Here is a 16,260-nt window from a genome sequence, read left to right as displayed (position 1 = left end):
GTCATCAAAGGAATTTGGGGGCCAAGGGCAAAAAGTCTCCCCATTTTTTCTGGAGGAGGCCAGGAGGGGGTGAGCTCTGTACCTCTAAGGCTAAACTCTAGGGGGGAAACAGACTGTTAAACTGCCACTAAACCAGATGATAACTGTGTCCTTAACTGTCCACTGGGGCTTTCCCCAATAAAATCCCTGATGTAACGCCTAAACTTGCTGCTAACCAGGTGTGATAAATCCAAAACAGAACAACAACAAAAAAAAAGTTAAAGGGACTCTAACTGACATCGCTAAAACCTGCAGCCCCCAGCCGCACTGGGCTGCCCTCTCCAGCAGGGGGAGCTTTAACCCTTTGAGGAGTTCCCGGCAGGTGGAGGTAGGGGCCACGTGGCTTTCTCTCCATCACCCACCTCCATTTCCTACAGTCAGAGGCCGAGGGAGCAGCCTGGGCTGGGGATGGGACAACTTGGGACCCCCACCAAGGGTGAGGGGGTGGCACACTGGGCAGGCCCTGTTAGGGGGAAAGAGTTGTGACTTAAGGGTCAGGTAGGGGACGACCACAGGCTGTCCTTGCCAGGTGGCAGGTCTGCATTTTTTTTTTTTTATTGGAAAAGCAGAGTTACAGAGAAAGAGAGACAGAGAGACAGGTCTCCACTGCACTGCAATAGCTGGACTTGGGTTAGTCCAGAGCCAGGAGAAAGGAGCTTTTTCCAAGTATCCCATGTGGGCTTGGGCCATCCTCTGCTGCTTTTCTGAGATCATAAGTATAGAGTGGATGGGAAGTGGAACAGCCAGGACCGGAACCAGTGCCCAAAGGGGATGTCAGCACCTCAGGCAGACGCTTAGTATGCTGTCCCAACATGCTGACTCCTGCACCTGCTGTTCAGAAAGCAACAGGATGAGACATCTCAAAGTGTGCAAGGAGGAACCCACTTTGTGGCCTTGGTTTGAACCCCAGTGCTTCCTCGGGGAGCCAGGGGCAGCAGGTGTGGCTCAGCCCACCCTCTAGGCACATCTCCAGGAGGAGAAGCCGTGTATCTGAGAGCAAGTTCTGAGCGCTCTTGGCTTCAGACTGCGAGTTCCGCAGCCACAGATGCAAACAACCTCACACAAAAAAACGCTCGAGACAAAATTCACATCTGGGCCGAAACCGTGCAGACGGTTTTCTGGTCGTGGCTCTGTAAGCCACGCAGCGTAAGAACCGTTTACATGGCGTTAGTGTGGTTATGTGTTGGAGTCATCTGGAGAGGAGTTAGTGCCTGCAGGAGGGCAGGCACAGGTCCTGTGCATCACTTACGATTGCACCTGCTATGGGGGGGCGGGCCCAGAGTCACCCCCACTGTTGCTCACTGTCAGCACCTGACATCTGGGAGGTGCTTGATACATATTTATGGGATGGATCCAATTCCCAGTTGCAAAGCACGTGCCAGCAAAAACAGTCCCACGAGAGACGCTCAGTCATAAAGAGGTTTACGGCGCAGCACGCTGGGAAAGTGCTGATCCTAGTCCCTTGTCTTGGGGATGCATGTGGAGGAGCTGCCAGCACTTGGCCACTTATGGTTGTGAGTGCTGGCTCACGGTAGGGAGCAGCGAGGGCAGCCACAGCAGTGGCCCTTGAGGGTTGGCCAGAGGCTAGTCGGATGGCAAGGCATCCCAAGGAGTGGTTCCCAAGTCGGACTGTCCTCAGCCCGGGTTTTGGGGCAGGGTGTGCAGGCATCTAACTTTTAAACCAGATCTTTAACGAGGCACTAACCAGATACTAACTGAGCTAAGCCAGGTCTTAAATCCCCAGCACGAGTAGCTGAAGGGCTGGGTGGGAGAACGGGACCACAGAGGTGTCCCTCTGCCCTGCTCCTCCCCCCAACCAAAAGGCACCAAAACCAAAGCTAAATCTAAACTTAAACATAATAAATATCTTTTCTAAAAACCAAACCAAAAAACCAAACCAAACCAAAAACAAAACAAAAAAACACAACAAACTCAGAGGGTTAAACCGACCCCCAGATGCACTAAAACAAACGGAAAAGCCAAAACCCCACGCAGGTGGGCAGGTGTCGCTGCCAAGTGCTGAGCGCGATTGGAGCTGGAGCGATTTTTATATGGCTGTCAGCGAGCGAAGCGAGATCCCTTTAACATTTTCCATTTCTGATGGGCTCTGGGGGGCCGGGGTGGGGCTCCAGGCTGTGGCTGGGCCCTGGCAGGGGAGGAAGGGTAGCGGGGTTGGTCCGAGGGCCAGGGGCCCCAGTAGGGGACCCCCATGCCCTCCTTCTCTGCCCTCCCCCTAGGCCTGTCTCTGCCTCTTGTCTTTGCTGCTCTCCAAGGCTTTCTCTGGTTGGGGGATGGCGGGAACGGGCTGTTGACATGAGGGGACAAGATGGAGAAGGCATGGGGTGGGCAGAGGGGGTGCCTGGGCCCCCTTTCCCAGCCCTTGATGCTTTGGGGACTCTTCCCTGCTGGGCCTGGGGGGCAGGGGGCCGTGGCTCACAAGGCCTTTCCCTTTGGTTGTCTGTCCCTGCCCTGCCTCCGCTTCCCACCCCAATACTTGCTGCTTTCCTCTTCCTCCTGCCTCTGCTCTGCCCATCCCTGCCTGCCCCTCACTGCCTGCTCCTTCTGTGTTGTCATCCCATCCCCTTCCTCTCCCCCTCCCCCCTCAGGCCGCCAGCTGACCATCTTCAACAGCCAGGCTGCCATCAAGATCGGGGGCCGGGATCAGGGGCGCCCCTTCCAGGGCCAGGTGTCTGGCCTCTACTACAATGGGCTCAAGGTGCTGGCGCTGGCCGCCGAGAGCGACCCCAATGTGCGGACCGAGGGGCACCTGCGCCTGGTGGGGGAGGGGCCCTCCGTGCTGCTCAGCGCGGAGACCACAGCCACCACTCTGCTGGCCGATATGGCCACCACCATCATGGAGACCACCACCACCATGGCTACCACCACCACACGCCGGGGCCGCTCCCCCACGCTGAGGGACAGTACCACCCAGGTGAGACCCCTCTGGCTGATGGACAGGTGACAGGAGTATGGTTGAGGGCTACTGGGATGCCCTGGGGTGGGTCTGGGTGGGCCCGGGCTCTGCTGGGATCCTGAAGCTTCCATCTGCAACTGTCACGGTGACGGTCTCCGTGAGGCGCGCCAAGGTCACCCTTTGCTCTGGTCACCACGGGGACAGTGGGTGTTGGGGTAACTGCTGTTTCTGTTTCTTTTTAAATCTCTTTCTGCCATTCCTCAGCTGTGGTCAGAACTCTTCTTGGAAATAATCACTTAGTTTTAAAAAAAAAAGGATTTAGTTATTTCATTGGAAAGGCAGTGTTACAGAGAAGGAGAGACAGAGAGAAACATCTTCCATGCACTGGTTCACTCCCCAAATGGCTGCAACAGCCAGAGCTGAGTCAATCTGAAGTCAGGAGCCAGGAGCTTCTTCTGGTTCTCCCATGTGGGTGCAGGGCCCCGAGGCTTTCAGCTGTCCTCTACTGCTCTCCCAGGCCACAGGCAGGGAGCTGGGAGGAAGTAGAGCAGTTGGGACTTGAACTGGTGCCTTTAAGGGATGCCGATGCCCCTGGTGGAGGCTTAATGTGCTATGCCACGGTGCTAGAGGGAATCATTAGCAGGGTGGAGGGGGAGTTTTCTGCCCCAGCTGGTCCAGGAAAGACCACTCCATCGAGGCAAGGATGCAGGCGGATTGACCCCTCTACACAGCTATCCCTGTGTTAGCCATGCCCTGTGTTGTGTGGGCACCCATGGGAGGTGGACAGAACCCGGCTAGCACCGTTGAGGTTGGAGCTGGTGGATGTGGGCACGTAGTGGTGGACAGCCCTGGGCGGCTCTAGGCCAGGGACAGACGCTCCTGGTGGGCTGCAGGTCTTGCATGGGGAAGGCCCTGGCTGCACTGTGGCGTCCTTGTCAGTCTCTGTGTGATCTCATGCTCTGGGTGCCCCAGGGTTCTTCTGGGTGCCTGTGTCTTCTGTGGGTCTGAGGGTGGCCATGTTGGTGTGGCCTCCCACCTGCTCAGGTATTCCGCAGGGAAGAGCTGGAGGGGGCAGCCAGGCTCTTCTGCTGGTGCCAGCAGTGCCTACTTGACCACTGGCCCTGGGAGGGTTCACGGCTGGCCACGCAGTCCCCACCCCCTACCTTACCATCTCCAGGCCCAAGGAACCACTGCACTTCCAGGGTGAGGGAAAGGGCTGGGTGGCCTCTGCTTCTCCCTCCACCAAGGAAGTGGGATCCATTTACTCGCAGTAGTCTGTGCTGCGAGCCTGGAGCTGACCTCGCCAGACTCACCCATGGTAGAAAGACCAGTGTCTGCCCCTACCCTCCCCCCAAGCCCCACCATGTTCATGACCAAGAACGCAAAGGCCCTATCCCTGGGATGTTGGGGCTCAGTGCCCCTGTAGGTGGTTGGGGAGGAAGCTGTCCAGGCTCAGGAGAGACTGTCTGGGTGAGAGGTGGACCCCAGAATCCAGGCTGGGGACGAGAAGCACCTGCAAAGTTCTCCAGTGGTGACTGCCAGGGGGGCAAGTCTGTCACCCTGTGCTTGACCTTGGCACTGGCCCTCTCCTTCCCACTCTGACCATCTCCCCAGCCCTTCTGCCAGGTGTTTTGGGTTTCACTTTTTCGCTTTCTTCCCTAAGAACCCCTTAGCATCGTGCCTCCTGTTCCCCTGCCCCTACTCCAGCCCTTCACACTCGCTCATCTTGGGGATTCTCTTTCTTAGCAATCAGAGGAGAAAATGCTGACAAAATTGACTGCTGTTGTCATGGCAACCGCAGCCCTCATTATAGTGTGTGGCCCAGGATCTCGTGGCTTTGGGAAGGGGGTTTGGGAGAGAGGTAAAGGGCTGATAGGGCAGGTAAAGTGGGGCCAGGAGCCATCGCCCTCCATTCTGCCCCACCTGTGCTGGCCTCCCAGCATCCCTGCTGGACTGAGTCCTGCCTCTAATGACCAAGGCCTGGCCCGCAGAGCACCTTGCTTCCCAGAAATCCAAAGCACAGCTCCTGCTGTCTTATTGGTCCTCAGGAGCCGCGGGGGCTGCGGGGCTGGTGCTGTGACATGTCCCTTGCCCAGCAGAAAATGAAACTCCAAGGCCACCCAGCACATGGCAAGACGGCCGGCCTGGGAACAGGGCTGCCTGTCTCAGCCATGATCTGCCCCTGACCCTCATGAGGCAGCCATGGGGGTCTGCTGACCCCCCTGGAACCGTGTCTTTCCCCCCACCCCACCCTTCCTCCTGCCTCCAGAACACAGATGACCTGCTGGTGGCCTCGGCCGAGTGTCCGAGCGATGACGAGGACCTAGAGGAATGTGAGCCCAGTACTGGTGAGTGCCTTTCCCCCCTCCCCTGCCCCGGGCCCACTGCGACGCTGCGGGGAGGGGGGCGACTCCCCGGCCACCTGGCCCCGGCCCCAAGGCCCACACCAGGCCTTAGCTTTCCCTGACAGCATCCCTCCCCTCCACACTTCCTTGCTGAGAGGCCCCTCAGTGCCCTGTGGCAAGGTGCATTTTGGGCTGCCCAACCCAGAGGTAGAGAGGTCCTTAGCCTGGGGTCCCAGGGTTGACGACCAAAAGATTCTGGGAAGGAAAGGACAGGATAAGTAACTGCAGCTCCCATGAGTCCTTGGGGTGGAGGGTGGGGAACTACAACTCCCATCAGCTCTTGGGTCTGGACTGTAACTCCCATCAGCTTCGAGAGCCAACTGCTCTCCTGGCCACAGGTAGAGGAAGTCTGTCCCAAGGAGGTGTGAGGAGGGGAATTGGGGTGGGCGGTTGACGCTTCCTGGACTGCTAGGTCACACGGGCAGTTAGCTGCACACAGCTCTGTGCCCAGCTCTGTGCTGGGTATAGGTGCTTCCCGAGCAAGACCTGAGGCCTCCTGGGCAATTAGGGTCAGGGTTTGACACATTTCCAGTGTGGGGAGGGACCCTGCAGGAGGAGAACAGGATGGCTGGCAGGTTCAGTGGGGTTTGAGGGGCTCCCTGGAGGCATGTGCCTTGAGGGCCAGCTGTGGGGCTGAGGAGAGGGAGGCGTGCAGTGGAGCAGGGCTGCCAAGATGCTGGGTTGCTCATCTGACCAAAATGACAGAGCTGTGTGACCCGAGGAGGATGGCAGCGACTGGATGTGGCCAGGTACCTCAGTGGGGAGCACGGGCCTTGGGAGGTAGAGTGGCCACCCAGGGACACTGCTCATTACTGTGCAGTGGTCACACCTGTGATGTTGGTGCCTCCGGGCTGGGAATGGGGGTTGGTGCCTACAGGTCAGGCCAGGGAATGGAGCTGGAAGGTGTGTAGTGTGCCCTGGGAGCCAGGGTTGGGGTTGCCCTATCAGACCCGGAAGAGACAGTAGAGCTGAGTGGAAAAAATTGAGGGTCCAACCAAAAGGGAGTGGGACCTGCATAGAACCTTTGGGCTAGGGGCCAGAGAACACGGATGGCCTGGTTGCCATGGTGTCCTCCTGGGCAGTAGGGGCAGCTGTCAGCTGCTAGGCTGGGAAGTCACCTGACTCCAGAGCCCCAGGGCCTGTGCTCTCTGAAACCAATACTGGCTCATGGATGTACAGGCTACCTCACCGTGCTCTGCGAGGCTCGGGGCCTCCGGCACATCAGTGCCCAGAGCCATCAAGAAGTGGCCTGGATGGTGCCCTGGGGAAGGAGGGCTGTGAGGGCACCAGGCTGTGCCACCTGTGTCCTTGTCTGCACACTCAGGGGTGGGGACTCTTGGTGATGGGAGGACTCTGCAATCCTGGAACCTTACAGTGGGCTGGCTAGACCCAGATGGTCACCACCCAGGGACCTACAGTGCTCACTGGCCCCCCACCAGGGCCATACTCTGTCCCCTCCTGACGTGTTAGCCTCCCGGGCCTGGCTCAGAGTCTGGTCAGGACCCTGGATATGAAGCTGAGCACATGGGCTGGCCACCTGAGCTCTTCTAGGCTCAGGTGCTGGGATGGGAAGGAAAGGAAGAGCTACGCCTTTTCCCCGAGTCAGGGCTCTGGATCAGCCTCCTGTGAGAGGGGTGCTACCGATATGAGTTGGGGCTGGAAGAAGACAAAAAGCTAGGGTGGGGATATTGGGGGATGGCCCCCAACACATTATTTGAGCAAGAAGATCTGGAGGAGGGGCAGAGTGGCGCTGTGAGTCTCAGGAGGATGCTGGCGGAATCTACCTGCTGTTCCTCCAGTGCTGGGTAAGCCTGTGGCCTCCCCTGGTGCCCAGGACAAGGAGGAGCGTCTCCCTGGCAGAAGGCCAGGCTACCTCCTGGCTCCAGGATCATCGTCAGGGATGGAGGCAGCCTTGGCCTCAGGCAGTGGCTGCCCCAGTGCCTACCAGCGCCTTCACATCCCTTCCCCCTCATGGCTTCTCATTCCCAGTCTAGGTGGGGGTTCTTGGGTGATCCATGCAACTCCCCACTCTTTTGCGTATCCCAGGTCTTCAACAGACTCCTCCCTGACTTGGGGAGACCGTCCTCTACCGTGGTAGTTCTGGAGGTTGGCAACGCAGCCAAGGAAAGGGGTTGTTTACATTAGAAGAGGAGCGCCTTTCAGAGTTGGCAAGGTGGCCCTGGCCCCTGTGGTCCCAGCTGGCCTGTGAGAGCTCACACCACAGGCTTCCTTCCACACTCACACACACACAGGCCAGCAAGGTACATGTGTGTCCTCAGACCTGTAGAAGCATGTGTGTTCAGACATGTCCCACTCTGAACATGTGTACGCACGTGTGCACATGTGACTGCAGACTCCAGATTCACGCACATTTGTGTTCAACCTGGAGAGACACGCTCATGTATGCAGAGCTCTACACACAGGCTCCGGCTTCCGGCCACTCACGTGCCTCCCAGAACCATAGAGACCTGTGTCCATTTATGGTCTGGCTAGTACACACGTACCCAGCCCGGATCCACTGAAGTCTGAACTCTCAGAAGTGTGTGTCTACGCTGGGTGCCCAGGGCTGTGCAAGCACACACACACCATGACTCACCCACACAGCTGCAGAGAGCAGCCATGCCCACGTGCACACAGGCACATGTGTGTGCATCCACAGGGATCCGCGTGCACACACACACGTCCACCCTGCTCCTCTCAGGGGAGACCCTCAGGAGCTCCTGCTTCGATGCCCACTCATGCTCAGGCACACACATATTTAAACACCTTGAGGCGTGATGCATATACTTGGTTCTCAGGCCGTGTGCACCCAGGCACACTCGCATTGCTGTAGGCACATGCACACACAGACTTGTGCCTATAAAAGTGCAGGTACATGTAAGGCCACACACACACACACACACACACACACACACACACACACACACACGCAGACGCAGGAGCGAGGCCCTCAGGGGCAACCAGTGGCTGGATCCCACAAGACTCAGTCACCTCGGCTCAGACCACAGGTCCGCGGGTGAGAGTGCAGAGGCCGTCCAGGCAGTGCCTGCTGTTGTCACACACAGACTCCGCACCATCTGTGCCATGCCCCACGCTGCGCAGTCACCGTTTTTTCCTCCTTGGGCGTTCGGAATGAGCGCCCCTGATTGGCAGGCAGCCCTCTGCAAGCGGTGACTCAGGGCCTGGTTGCTTTCCCTTGTGTAGCTGCACCATCTCCAGGCGTGCCTGCCCCAGTTGTGGTGGGAGGAGGCTGGGCTGGCCCTGGCAGGGGCACACGTCACTCCCACCGCTTTTTGCAGCCCTGAGCTCTGCCATAGGAGCAGAACTGGCGGCCAGCTAGTACATCATTTGCACTCAGCTCCCTCTAAGAGACAGCCCCAAGTCTTAAGCAGCCAGGGCTTTCATGTCACAGGAGGTGGTGGCCACTCCTGCCTCCACAGCCAGAAAGCGGTAGCAGGATGGCAGCCACTGGCTCAGTCAAACCTACTGGGAAACAGGCCAGGCCAGGCAGCACACGCATGGCTCCTAGCCGCTGGTGCCCAGGAGAACTGCACCCGGCAGCAGGCAGGGTTCTTGCTCAGACGCTGTCTGCCACTGCCCACTTCCTAACCCTTGCCACCCCGTCCCACCATGGCCACCTCCAGAGAGGCCTCGGGAGAAGGAGGCACCACAGTGTTGACCCTTCCTTCACGCTCAGCGGCCCTGGAGGACCCGGAACTTGCCTCACGCAGTCGCCATAGCGAGACCAAGAGTTGTCGCCTGCGCGTTGGCTGGGCCCCAGTGCCTCTCTGCGTGTGCCCACCGCCCTTCCTTTGTCTCTTTAACGGGGATGTCCTGAGGACGTTTGGAGCAGTAGATGGGGAGGGAATATATATTAAATCTGAAGCTTGCCATGCCTGAATTCCTGGTGCAGGTGACAACGTCTGCTGGCCACTGTCCCCCAGTGCCTCTCTCTTTTTGAGTTCTCTCTCACTGTTTTGGGGTTTGCAAACTTTTGCAGGGCCCACAAGTCTAGGATGTCTCTGGTTTAGTTTTGCTTGTAAACCAGTCACTTCTGACCGACTGTTGTGTGTTGTTAAAAGCAAAGGTGAACATGGAAGGCATTTGGCACACTTTCCCTTGGTGCCGCAGCCTCCAGGTGGGCACGCTTCGTGTGAGCCAGCCTTCCCCTGCACACCCGGGGTTGTCGTCCCTCTAGTCTCCACTTCTGGCTCCTGGGATTGTCCCGGGAGCACACAGGGGTCTCTCAGTTTCCCTAAACCCCAGGGTCTGTGTCAGCTAAGGCCGCCTCTGCTCCTAAAATAGGCTATCCTTAACTCTCAGTAGTTAACTCAAGTTTCTCACTCAGGTGCCCTGGTGCTCCAAAGGGTGCCTCAGAGCCTCACTTCTTCCACCTGGAGCTCCTCTGTCCTCGGTTATGGAGGGGAAAGCATGGAAGCTGGCACCTGGGAGGCTGCGGCAGCCGGTCCTGGCAAGGACCCACTGCTCGCTCTACAGCCCTGCTTGTTGTGTTGCAAGGGATGCTGGGAGATGTAGTTAGCTGCTGGGAGAAGCTGAAGGAAGCTGTGTCTGTTTGTGGCCCGTTACTGCGACACAGCAGCTGAGGCCAGCTTGCTTGGTTCACAGCTTTAAAGGCTGAAAGTCCAGGAGGCTCTTGCAAGGGTTTCCCTCGGCTATGTTCCTAACACTGGCAAGTCCCGAGGCGCACAAGGCAAGAGGCAGGCGCCCACCTGTGTGTTTCTCTCTCGCCCTGTGCACATCAGGCCACCAGGATGCAGCTGTCGAAAAGCTCTGCTTTGACCCCTGAGCGTAGGCAGGATGTCCTACTCCCTGAGGCCTCATAATGGGGGTTCAAAATCAGCCTTGCAAGCACAAACTCACATCCACACCATGCCCTGCCGTGTTAACGAGGGTGACTGCATGGCATGTGTTCTTGGGAACACGCACATATTCATGCGTGCTCAGGACCCAGGCTCATAGTCCATGGCGCCCACAGGGCCAGAGTGTGTGTGTGTAGCTCACTTCTTGAGTCCACCCTGGCGTCTGCCCTGCCTGCCTTGGTGTCTCAGGGTGGGCACAGGGGCACCACCCACAATGGTACGAGTTGTTTTCTGCCCGACAGGTGAGTAAGGGTGAATGCCAGCTGACGCCCTTCTCTCCCAGCCGCACCGGTCCTGGGCCCTGGCATAGGGTTATGTCTACCAGGAGGAGAGAACAGCTCGTTGTTGCTGTGCACGGAGGGGCTGCACCTGCTGGCTGTGTCCGTGACCAGGGTCCGCGTTTCCCTTACTCACACCAAATGACCATGAGAACTGTGGCCTTCTTGCCCTGCTGGCCCCAGGGCAACCCCCGGTACCGGTGGAAGGTGTCTCCTCCTGCGTCAGTCTCGGCCACAATCTACTGCAGTTCTCCGTTCCGCCTTGGGGAGAGGGCAGCATATCTTGCTTGGATGGGAATGGACCGTAAAGGCTCAACATTTCAACATCTCCCGAGGCAGCAGAGCTGGCCAGGAGGGGGTGCTTGTTTGGGGCTGACTGCTTTGGTCAGAGTAGAATTCTCTGTCACTGGTAACTGACATGCCAGTCCCCTCCCTCTGAGCACTCAGGGCAGGGGGCTGCACCTGTGCTGGGTGTGCGCCTGTGTTTTCTGAGTGCCACAGCTGCCTGGAATGGGGAGCGATGGAGGTTGCTGGGGCAGGGGTAGGGCCTTGTCAGGCTCTGATGGCTCCTGGAAGGGGCACCCCCTGCCCAGTACACACCCTTGGTTTGCAGCTGCTGGGGTAGGACCCAGGAAAGCCTAGCACCCTGTTATATGGTCTGGTCACATGACCACTGAGTCCTGGCCATGTTGAGTGAGTGTGAGGAAGGAAGGGTGTTGGTGGTTTCTCTTGTCTGATGGAGGGAGGGAGCAGGTACAGGACCCAGAAAGTGGTGTGGGTGAGAGAAACCCCCAGAAAAACCCCCTCCCTGAGGCAGAGTAACAGTGGGGTGGAAGATGGGGAGGACAGGGTACCCCCGGAGAGCCCCACCTAAGGGGAGCTGGGACTGTGAGGATGACCCACCCAGGAGGACTGTGGGAGCTGGTGGGGGGACGGGAGGCAGCGCGAGGAGAAGCAGGGAGCCTGTGAGTCAGGGCAGATGGTTGCAGGGGCTCAGGCTGGACAGGACTTGTCCGTGGACAGAGGCCTGGAGCCCTGACAGGCACTTGCTCTGCTGGCGAGTGAGCAGGTGGTACCAAGCTAAGATCCGTGCCCGGCTCAGCCTGCCCAGTCCCCTCCAGGGCAGGCTGTGCCTCAGCAAGGGCCTCCGGTCTGCTCTGAAACCCAGGCTTGGCACTTGGCTGTAACCCTGCTGTGGCCAGCTGGTGGTGGAGAATGAGCGCCTGGTGACCTGGTCTAAGATGGAAGCTGGGATGGCAGGGGGCTCCTGTGAGGCTCACTCAGCTGCCCTATCACGGAGGGGGACCCAGCTTTTTAACCTGCCCCTTGGCAAAGTTGAACGGCAGGACAGGGAGGCTGGGTGTTAGGGAGATGGACATTTGGATCTTTGCGCTTTGCCTGGCAGTGAGTCCAAATCCACGCCTGCAGGATAGGGTAGGAGTGAGACAGGGAGCAGCCTCGGATGCCTGCTTGGAAGAGGAGGGGCTGGGCTGGACTTGGGTGCATGAGTGAAAGAACAGTTAGGGAAGGTGTTCTGAATTAGAAGGAGAGGGCTGGGTGGGGACCTGTAAGGAGCACCCCAGGGTGCTGTGAGGGAGCCCAGGATGGCAGCACTTGAGAGCTGACAGCTCGTGGTCCCTCGGTCAGGGAGCAGGTTAAGGAGCTGTCCTTCGGTGGGGCTGGGAGGAGCTGCTAAGCTTTCCCACAGAGTGAGAGGTCTCATGGGAGCCAGGCGTGGTTCCCATGCGCCTCACGCTGGTTTTATGAGAACAAGCAGCGGTCCCAGCGAGCTGGGATCAACTTTCTCCGGGTCACACAGGAATTGGGTGATGGAGCAGGGTTGTGGCCTCCTGGGTTAATGTCGGAGCTGTGTTAGGCAGCCTTCCAGGAGGCATGGTAGTGCAGGGGCTGGGAGAAGGAAGAGGTTCAGACTTCTCTGGGCCCCTGGTGAAACCAGGCCATTCCCTGGATTCTAAGAGACGCATGAAGTTTGAGACCTGGTGACCAGGGGAAGTCCTACCCACCCCAGGCCTCAGCATTGTCATCCCTATGAAAACACGGGAGGGTCAGCCCCGGCTTCCTTGCATTTGGGACCCAGCCGAGGGGAGGCCAGCAGCTGCAGAAGGGCTGAGCAGGTACGGCAGCAGGGCAGACCTTGACTGCAGTCCTCTGGCCTGCTCAATGACTGGACACTGAGACCTGAGGGGCCAGCAGTTGTGTTTGGGGCAGCCAAGGCCAGGCCCGTGGGCTCGAGGGCCTGAGGGTGGAAGGGAATGGACAAGGCCCAGTAGGCAGCAGTGGGCAAGTGGTCCCTGGTGCTGGAGACCCTGGGTTGATGGTGGTGCTTGTGGGTGTGGCCTGTGAAAGACCACACCCTCTAGAGGCAGGGCAACCTCCAGCTCCCAGCATCCCTTCAAGAGGAGCCAGCTCTCCCACCAAGCCCCTTCCCCAACCCAGCAGCCCAACTGCAACTCGCTTTCCTCTGCCCAGGCCAGCACTTTGAGAGGAAGTGCAGAAGGCTGATGGGAATTGCCAGTTGTCAACCTAAGGACTGATGGGAGTTGTGGTCCACACACCCCTCCAAAGTCTAGCTGGGAGTTGTAGTTCTCACCCTTCAAGGGCTGATGGGAGTTGCAGTTACTGTACAGGGAGCCCCAGTTATCAGATCTAGAAAAGGGGTGACCTTACCTTGCCCCACAAAATCCTTCCCACTATTCCCTCAGGGCCCTGTCTTAGCAAGCGCATCCTCCCCAATGGCTGTGTATTTTCTTTTCTTTTTTTGCTTTCTTCTTCTTTCCGTTGTTTTATTATTGTTTTAACAATAATAAGAAGGCCAGAGGGGATCAAGCCCTGGCCAGGTCCTGGCGGCCCATGGGGGTTCTGGGGGAGGGGGTGAGGGAAGCAGTGGGGGTCAGAGATGGAGGGTGAAGAAAGAGGAAGGCAGGGAGTTAGGTTGAGTTCAGAAAGCTGAGGGGCCCTGCCCACCTCCCTGCCTCTGCACCAGCTGGTTTCCCAGCATCCTGTGGAACAGACCCCCTGATCCACCGTTCTGCCCTGCTCCCCTACCCACTCCCAGTAGCCATTAGCCTCCCAGCAGCCCTGCACACGGTCACTCCCTCCCCAACCCTGTGCCTTTACAGTCTGACCAGCCACCTGTCCCCTGTCCATTGCCTCTTTCCACTCCCCCCTCCCCTACACGCGGACACCAAGTGGCGGTAAGAGCCCGGATCCCCAGCCAGCCCGCAGGGTGCAGATTCCAGCTTCGTGATGAAGGAGGGGGAGAGGGCACAGGAGAGGGAGGACCGACATTCTGGAGAGAAGATACCCAGCGAGGACAGAGAGAGAGGGAGAGAAAGTGAGCAAGGGAGGGAGATACCAAACAGGAAACGTTGTACGGAAAAAAAAAAAAGTTGTTTTTTCTTATTTTTTTTCCGGGAGAACCCGCTTACACAGCTCTGTTTGTAATTTTTTTCTTCATGCTAAAATCACACGGCCTATTTGTTGATGTAAGTTGCCTGAATTCCGTGGTATGCTATCTTCTTTTTTAAAACAAAAAAAAAAAAAGCAAAAAAAGAGAAAAATCTGGAAAAAAAATCCTAAAATATGTTGTTGTTAGGTATGTTTAAATGCTGCTGTTATATCTGTTTTTTTAAAGTCTTAAAGCAGTAGAGTTTTTTTTTTTTTTTTCGTTCCTTTTCAAGTTCCTTTTCTTTCTGTTCCTTTTGGTTTCTTAAACTAGAGGAAAAAAAAAAAAAAGTAACCCAGAGAGTGGCAGAGCCCGAGCGTGCGTGGGGTGCCCCGGGCATCCCAGCCGCCGCCCGCCGCTTAACGCGCAGCGCGGGCTCGGGCAGGCTGGCGCGCGGGCCCGCCCCGCTCTTAAGTCTCCGCCAGAAGCCGATTTGGAAGCATTTGGGTGTGAGGCTGTTGTTCGCTGTGTGCCGGCCCCCCGCACCTCGGCCCCCGCTGACGCCCCATTTCTCTGTGTTCTCTCTGTTGTTTTAGGCGGCGAGCTCATTTTACCCATTATCACGGAGGACTCCCTAGACCCCCCTCCCGTGGCCACCCGCTCCCCCTTCGTGCCCCCGCCCCCCACCTTCTACCCGTTCCTCCCGGGCGTGGGCGCCACGCAGGACACGCTGCCCCCGCCCGCTGCCCGCCGGCCGCCCGCCGGGGGCCCGTGCCAGGCCGAGCGGGACGACAGCGACTGCGAGGAGGAGCCCCTCGAGGCCTCGGGCTTCGCCTCCGGCGAGGTCTTTGACTCCAGCCTGCCCCCCACGGACGACGAAGACTTTTACACCACCTTCCCCCTGGTCACGGACCGCACCACCCTCCTGTCCCCCCGCAAACCCGCCCCCAGGCCTAACCTCAGGACAGATGGGGCCACGGGCGCCCCCGGGGTGCTGCTCGCGCCCTCCGCCCCCAACCTGCCGGCGGGCAAAATGAACCACCGCGACCCGCTGCAGCCCCTCCTGGAGAACCCGCCCGCGGGGCCCGGGGCGCCCACGGCCTTCGAGCCGCGGCGACCCCCTCCCCTGCGGCCCGGCGTGACCCCGGCCCCCGGCTTCCCCCATGTGCCCACAGCCAACCCCACGGGGCCCGGGGAGCGGGGCCCGCCGGGCGCCGTGGAGGTCATCCGGGAGTCCAGCAGCACCACGGGCATGGTGGTGGGCATCGTGGCGGCGGCGGCGCTCTGCATCCTCATCCTCCTTTACGCCATGTACAAGTACCGCAACCGCGACGAGGGCTCCTACCAGGTGGACCAGAGCCGGAACTACATCAGTAACTCGGCCCAGAGCAACGGGGCCGTGGTCAAGGAGAAGGCCCCGGCTGCCCCCAAGACGCCCAGCAAGGCCAAGAAAAACAAGGACAAGGAGTATTACGTCTGAGCCCCTTCCCCCTCGACCCGGCAGGGCACCCCAATGCCAGCCGGCCCCCCACACCGCACACCTGCCCGCCCACCGTGTGTGTGTGTGTGTGTGTGTGTGTTGGGGGGGCGGCCAGGAGGAGGACCGGGTCTCTCCCTGCCCTAGGCTGTGGGAGGACTTGGGGACCCTCTCCTTGGCTGCCTCAGGCTTTTCTCCGGAAAAGGAACCGCAAAAAAAAAAAAAAAAAAAAAAAAAAAGAAAGAAAGGAAAAAGGAAAGACACCCCCTCCCGCACTGGCTCACCCCCTCACTCCTGCAGTCAGCAGCAGGTGCACCCCCCAGCGGACAGGGCACGCGCTCACACACAGCCCCCATCGATTTATTTTTTTAAGGGGTGTAGTCTTATTTTGGTGGGGTTGAGTGGGAAGGAAGGCTGGGGTCGGGGGGAGTTGTCAGGTGTCCACCTGTCCATTTTCTTCCGTGTCTCTGCCTCCCGCTGTCTCCCCGTCCCCGCCCCAGGCTTGCTGTGGGCTCCTTCCGCACCCCACCCACCTTCCCTACTTTTCTTTTCTTTTCTTTTTTTTTTTTTTATTTTGTTAGGTAGATCTGTTTTCTCCCTTGCTTTCCTCTTTTGGGCTTCAGAGTTGGTGGGAGACAGAGTTGGTGGGAGACAGGGTGGGAGGGAGGGCCGGCCAGCGAGCAGTGCAGTGGATGCGGTAGGGCGGACAGCAAGCGGGGCTGTTTCCCAGCGCCCCAAGGAGGTGGTGGCCTCAGGCTGCCCAGGAGAGGGGCTGCTGGGCTCCCTCCGCAGGCCTGTGTGTGTCAAGCAGGGGGAGAAGCTGCTGGAAGGGCAGGGTGGGGGCGGGGGGAGGGAGAGGCA

General features: G+C 58.7%; 1 protein-coding gene across 9 annotated transcripts in view; it reads left to right on the top strand.

Moving 5' to 3' along the window:
• The window catches only part of NRXN2 (neurexin 2), a 107,191-nt gene extending 91,167 nt beyond the window's left edge, over nucleotides 1–16,024 (top strand). For 5 of the 9 annotated variants that reach the window (XM_040970721.1, XM_040970722.1, XM_040970723.1 and 2 more), the window contains 3 exons: nucleotides 2,646–2,971; nucleotides 5,223–5,301; nucleotides 15,098–16,024. In XM_040970721.1, coding sequence (XP_040826655.1) covers nucleotides 2,646–2,971; nucleotides 5,223–5,301; nucleotides 15,098–15,402 — 710 coding nt within the window. In that variant the 3' untranslated portion in view covers nucleotides 15,403–16,024. Of the gene's footprint in view, nucleotides 1–2,645; nucleotides 2,972–5,222; nucleotides 5,302–14,518 lie in introns of all 9 variants that reach the window. The other 4 variants (XM_040970718.1, XM_040970717.1, XM_040970716.1 and 1 more) reach the window with 1 other exon arrangement.
• Nucleotides 16,025–16,260: the final 236 nt, after the last annotated feature.

Source organism: Ochotona curzoniae, unplaced genomic scaffold (assembly GCF_017591425.1).
Source record: "Ochotona curzoniae isolate NIBS_2020 unplaced genomic scaffold, NIBS_Ocur_1.0 scaffold_4937, whole genome shotgun sequence".
Lineage (NCBI taxonomy): Eukaryota > Metazoa > Chordata > Mammalia > Lagomorpha > Ochotonidae > Ochotona > Ochotona curzoniae.
Note: the sequence above shows the minus strand (reverse complement) of the source record. Positions and strands in the feature narration are given on the sequence as shown.